The 6,000-nt window shown below is 46.8% G+C and overlaps 1 protein-coding gene across 5 annotated transcripts in view; it reads left to right on the top strand.

Moving 5' to 3' along the window:
• Positions 1–452: 452 nt before the first annotated feature.
• DHX35 (DEAH-box helicase 35) overlaps positions 453–6,000 on the top strand; it is a 70,518-nt gene continuing 64,970 nt past the window's right edge. For 3 of the 5 annotated variants that reach the window (XM_081034266.1, XM_081034264.1, XM_081034263.1), the window contains exons 1-2: positions 453–530; positions 5,657–5,790. In XM_081034266.1, the coding sequence (XP_080890392.1) occupies positions 491–530; positions 5,657–5,790 (174 nt within the window). In that variant the 5' untranslated portion in view covers positions 453–490. Of the gene's footprint in view, positions 531–4,834; positions 4,911–5,656; positions 5,791–6,000 lie in introns of all 5 variants that reach the window. The other 2 variants (XM_081034267.1, XM_081034265.1) reach the window with 2 other exon arrangements.

Raw genomic sequence — 6,000 nt, 5'->3', positions numbered from 1 at the left:
TTATCCTTCCACTTGAAAATATGCAGAGTGAAAGAAATAGTAAAGCTGAGATCGCTTGTAACATAATCAGGATTTAGCAGTTCATTGGAATATACTGCCTCCATGCCCATCGCGCGCCAGCAGTCCTTTCCCAAAGCTCGCCCTTCCAGAGGTGTGCGGCCGCCATCCAGGCCACGCCACGCTCTTTGGAAGGCCCCTAGGAAGGCCCCTAGGAAGGCCACTAGGAACCGCGATCCGCCAGGCCAAAGAGAGCGGAGTAGCGCGCCCTTTTCGCCGGTGTGGGTCACGTGGGCCTGGAGGCGGGGCCGGAACGCTCTCGGAAGACGACCGTGGGTCACGTGGAGCAGAGGGGGCGGTGGCCACGGGGGGCGTGGCCATCAAACCGCGTGAAGCGCCGGGCCTGGGCTCCTCGTGGGCCACGCCCCCTGCCCCTCCAGGGGTTTGCCTGCGACGGAGGGGTGGAGCTTTCCTCGTGACCTTTCACCGCAGCATGGCTGCGCCCTTGGGACCAGTGAAGTTCTGGCGCCCAGGTAAGGCCCGTGGCGGAACGCTGGGCAGAGGTAGCGGCCTGCTTTTGGTCGTGGCCCCGCGGCTGGTGACCCGAGTCCTACGTACCTGCGCGCAGGCCTGACCTCGGCGGGCGAGCTCCCGTCGCCAAGGTGCTGCTGGTCGGCTCTGCGGCGCAGGCGCCCACTGTGGTCCCGAGGGGTTCGGGGACGCGCTCCCAACCTAGGTGGAGATTGTCTGTGTGACCTTGTTTGAGTCTCTCAGCCTCCCCGGTCCCGGGCCGCGTGTTTGCTCACTCCTGATGCCTGTGTTGCCCAACCCGCGAGATGGGGAAACGCTAACGCGCCCACGCGTGTCCTGTTACTGCCCTGGGGCTACGGTGGAGCCCGACTGGCAGTGTTGCTCAGGCTTTGGGAGCGCAAGCTAAGGAATCGGACTGCCTGGGTTCGAATTTTCCGCCCTGCCACATAGTAGCAGTGCCTTTGGGGCAGAGTAATAACATTCTGGAGGCTCGAATAACGAGCATGACGCATTGTCTGACATAGAGTAAGTGCTCACAGAAAGGGAAAGTTTCCTTTTGTTTTAGGGTCGTTCTTTGCTACTACGAGTGTCTGCCAGAAAGTGAACAACACCTTCACATTGGCTGTCACGCGCTTCCAGCCTTGCAGGCTAACAGGATCCTCAGTCTCAAAGTGCCTTGCTTGTTTTGTTTTAATTTTCTCAATCACGATTTTATTGAATGTGTACACGTTGATACCCAGCTAGATGCATTACTTCTCTCCTCCCATCAATTCCTTGTGAAAAACGAACGTTTTTTCTCCCCACCACTTGCTTGTCCCCTCACCCCCTTTTACACCTCTGCAGGTCTGGATGTGCCAAGTATATTGGAGCAAAAATGAAGTGAGACAGTAAAGGCAATACAAGGAAAGTTTTAAAAATTTTGTTAGAGTGCGTCTCTGAAATTCTGACCATGCATATACGTGACGTGGGAGATAAACCCAAGCAAGGGATGTGTTAATTATTTTTTTTAAATCTGTAGTTTGTCATTTAACAACATTTTTATGATTCAGCATTTTAAGTTATCAGCCAATTATCCATCCTGACTTTCATTTGCAGCCAAAACTAAGATCCCATTAGGTAATGAGATACCCACTATTGTATTTAGTCAGGTGTTTAATAACAGGTCAAAGGGTTAAGTATAATAAAGGCCTGAATGAATTATTTCAGTTAAAGAACATGGGATTACTCTAAGAGTTTTATTCCATTATTTAGTTCATTCATTGAGGATATGCTTATTGAACACCTAACCATGTTGTCGGGAGAGATATAGATGACTAGGGCTGTGCTTTGCTCTCTGTCTCTCTCTCAATTATTCTATGACATTGGATACCCTTTAGAAGAGATTGTAAAATGAGGAAGAAAAAGGTAGTGGTCAGGAAGAGGGGCTCTAGAGTCAGACAGTAGAGCCCATCCTTGACTACCACTTACTAACTTGGTGACTTGGCAGAGTCACTTAAGTGCTCAAAGTCTCAATTATTGCATCTGTAAAGTGGGCATAACGCCTACCCAAAGGATTGTTTTGAGGATTAAATGAGAATACATGTAAAGCTGTTAGCACTAGATACATATTACCTATTATAATTATATGGAAGTATAGAGGAGAGGTACAGATCGAATGTATGGATTAGAAATACTTCATAAAGACAGTGATATTTTTGAGATGGACACTGAAGCACAAATAAGGTTTTGTTCCGTAGAGAGGTAGGTGAATGGAGCTCTAGGCAAAGGGTACAGCATGAACGAAAGCAAAGTGGGATGTATGCCTCAAGAATGTCCAAAAAAACCCAAAATAATTGAGTTGTGTGATGGTGTTAAGTGGTAAAGGTGTATTTTGGGATGTTGTAGGGGCCAAAGAATTGGGACTTCACTGTTTTTAAGCAGGGGATGACACGATCAGGTTTATTTTAGAAAGATAACTCTGGCAGTGCTGTGCAGAATGGTTGGGGGAGGAAATTAGAGTCAGGGACAATTGTAGGAGAAGGTCCTACTAAAATTGAGGAGAGATATTGGAAGCCTTAATTTTGGCCTTGGAGCAGAGAGGAAGGACCTTATTGGAGAGACATTTTAGAGGCAGATATAGGAGAAGGTGAAGTTCTGACTCAGATTTCTGGATTGGGTGGCTATCTAGGTAAATGGTTCTCAAATTTTGCTGTGTAGTTGAATCACTTGGGAAACTTTTTAAAATCCTGCTGCTGTCATACCCCATGACAATAAATCAGGAATCTGAAGGGCTAGGAACTGAGCATCAGTATTTTTTAAAGATCCACCAGCTAATTCCAGCATCAAAGTTTGGGGAACCACTGGTCTAATAGGTAAGCTATCTGTCATTAACTGAGGTGGGAATGGGTTTGAGTCCACACTTAATGGGCCCTTACTTTGTGCTGGTCACTTACTTCTATCATTTTAATTAAACTATCACAATATCTCTGTGATGGCGTATCACTCTCATTTTACAGATGAGGAAACTGAAGTTCAAGGTGTGAAGATTGGATGTGGGAAATACATGGTGAAGATCAGGGAAATGGTTGAGGCTGGATATAAGGCTAGATGTTGGAATTGTGAACGTATCCTGTAGGCTGGGAGTCACAAGCTCAGAGGCCTTTCAGGCAATCTAAGTGAATCTGCCGGGTGGCAGTAATAGAGAGTGGGATGTGGACTATAGTTAACTGGACTGTACATACACGGATAGATACCGTGTTTCCCTGAAAATAAGACCTAGCAGGACCATCAGCTGTAATGCGTCTTTTGGAGCAAAAATTAATATAAGACCCGGTCTTATTTTACTATAATATAAGACTGGGTCTTATATAATATAATACACTGGGTCTTATGTTAATTTTTGCTCCAAAAGATGCATTAGAGCTGGTTGTCTGGCTGGGTCTTATTTTTGGGGAAACAGGGTAGCAGAGGGCAGGGAGAGACCAAAGAAAAAGGCAGGCACTTCAGATTGGTAGGCGGCAGGTTAATAAGCAAGGGAATTTACATAGGAGGCCTGTCTTGGGCAGCCACAAGATGTAGATTGCTGCACCCACCCGCCAAATCTTAAAACTTGGTACAGAGGTCTTAACATACGGGGGGTGGGGGGGGCCTCACCTGGGTTTAGTCATGCACACAGTCCAGATAGTCTCATCATTACACGGCCATGTCCTTGGGTAGCTTCTAGCCTGGGGAAGGCGATTGGAGTTCACATTCTGGAACACAGGGAGGTGGGTGAGGAGCCTCTGATTGCCTGGGTCCAGCTTGTGGATCACACTGGTAGCCTTCTCTTCTCGATGACCTTCCCCAACAAGCAGGGTTCCACTTACCTGATTTCTGGAAGACAACTATGTTTGTAAAAATAAATGGAGGAGGGATCAGAGATCTATGGCAGTGATTCTAAATGCAGCGCTAAGGGGGTTTGTGGGCCTCCAGCATTTTGTATTGTGATAAATTACCTTCTGGTGTATTTTTCAGGAGAGGGTGGGTGTTCATAGCCTTCCTTAGATCATTGAAGGGGTCTGGGACCCGCCTCCCCTCCCCCCAAATGTAAACATCAATCACTGGGCTAAATATTCTTGTCATACAGTCCCTGTACTTTCTTATAGCATTGTAGATTCTGAGGTCAGAAGACCTGCGAGGTGATTATTTTGCGTAATTATCCCTGTAGCACCCCCAACAGAAGACTGTGCAGCATATGTTTGAACTTTTAGGGAGGGTTTTTATTGATTCACAAAGTACCATATCTCCGTGCTCAACAGCTCTAACTTTTAGGAATATCTTCCTTATACTGAGTTGAATTCTGAACCCTGTGCTATTTACTTATTACTGTTACTTCTGTCCTAGAGCTACACAAACAAAGCAGCGTGGAAAGTTACGAAAGCTGATTATAAAAATTGAACTCATGCTCCTCCTAAGGCATTTTCCTTTCCAGGCTAAAAATCCATGGTACGTTGAATAGTTTTTCTGGATGGGACATAGCTTCCCTGTTCTTCACCATTCTGAGCCCCAGGTTGTCATTGTTCTTACCAAGAAGCTGTCGTGTATCTGTGGTTTCATCTGCTCAGCACAGTGGTTTCTTGGAACAGCACTTCCTATCCAACTGTTCCAATTCTGTGGTTCAAGTGGGGGCTGCTGTTTATTGCATCCCACTCCACTGGCCATGGTTGATTGGATCTGGCTGGGCATTGGACCTAAGCTAGGAGAAAAAGAGCCTCCCCTGCCCCCCAAATAGACAGTACACACCTGGGACTCCCTGTCGCCCTTACTGGGTCTTTAATTTTCTCCATAGCACTTACTGCCGCTTCTTGCACCAAGTTACATTCTGTGGGGAGGAAGACTAAAAGAAGCAAGTCAGCTGCACGAGGGTAGGGCCTGCGTCTGCAGTCTTCATGCTTTATCTCTTGCATTTCCGTCCCTGGTGGGTGCGTGAATGAATGACTGGTGGGGGACTTGTGAGCCTGAGGAGAAGCCAGCCTAGGGGACCGAAAGCAATCTGTCGAGAGGCATAGAGATGAGAGAAGGAGAAAGCCAGGCAGCGTTTGAGTCCCTGGTTCCAGTTGTCTCAGAACCTTCCTGCCATGAGTAATAGGCCTCATCTTTTGTCCCAGCTAATTCCCACTGTGTTTCTGTCACTTTTTTAAAAAAAATTATTTATTTATTTATTTTTGTTTGTTTTTTGTTGAGAGCCCACTGGCCCATGTGGGAATCGAACCCGCAGCCTTCAGAGTTAGGAGCACGGAGCTCTAACCGCCTGCGCCACCGGGCCGGTCCCTCTGTCACTTTTATGAAGTGTTCAGTGATAATGACATGGAGGCCAGAACTGAAAACATTGTCCTCTGTAAAGTACAGTCGTGTGTGGCCAATTTGGAGCCCAATGGGACTGTCATTTCCTTTGTTCCTGACAGTGGAGTGATGCTTTTAGAGACGATTTTTGTATTCTCATAGATAACTTTTCTAGATGCTTTCTTGAAGTTAAAACTCAGTATCTCTTAGTGGTTGGAGATCAGATGCATTGCTTCTGTTGTGTATCTTCATCTTTGAATTTGTAACTGATGCGCATTTTTTCTGTTCATTGTATCGGAGAATCTGAAGAAGTTTTTTTCTGTTACAGGTACAGAGGGACCAGGCGTCAGCATCTCTGAAGAGAGACAGAGTCTAGCTGAAAACTCTGCAACAACCGTTGTTTACAATCCTTATGCTGCCCTTTCTATAGAGCAGCAGAGACAGAAGCTGCCAGTGTTCAAGGTACATTGAATAAGCACGTTCAGTCTCTCGGCCTGAAGCAGTCTGCCATAGCTTTTTTTTTTTGAGCCCACTGGCCCATGTGGGAATCGAACCGGCAGCCTTCGGAGTTAGGAGCACGGAGCTCTAACCGCCTGAGCCACCGGGCCGGCCCTGCCATAGCTTTATACTTGGCACCGAAGCGAATAGTGTCCTCTTACTCTTAGTGGTTCT

Source organism: Rhinolophus hipposideros (assembly GCF_964194185.1).
Source record: "Rhinolophus hipposideros genome assembly, chromosome: 22".
Lineage (NCBI taxonomy): Eukaryota > Metazoa > Chordata > Mammalia > Chiroptera > Rhinolophidae > Rhinolophus > Rhinolophus hipposideros.
This window is presented reverse-complemented; position numbering and strand designations above follow the sequence as displayed.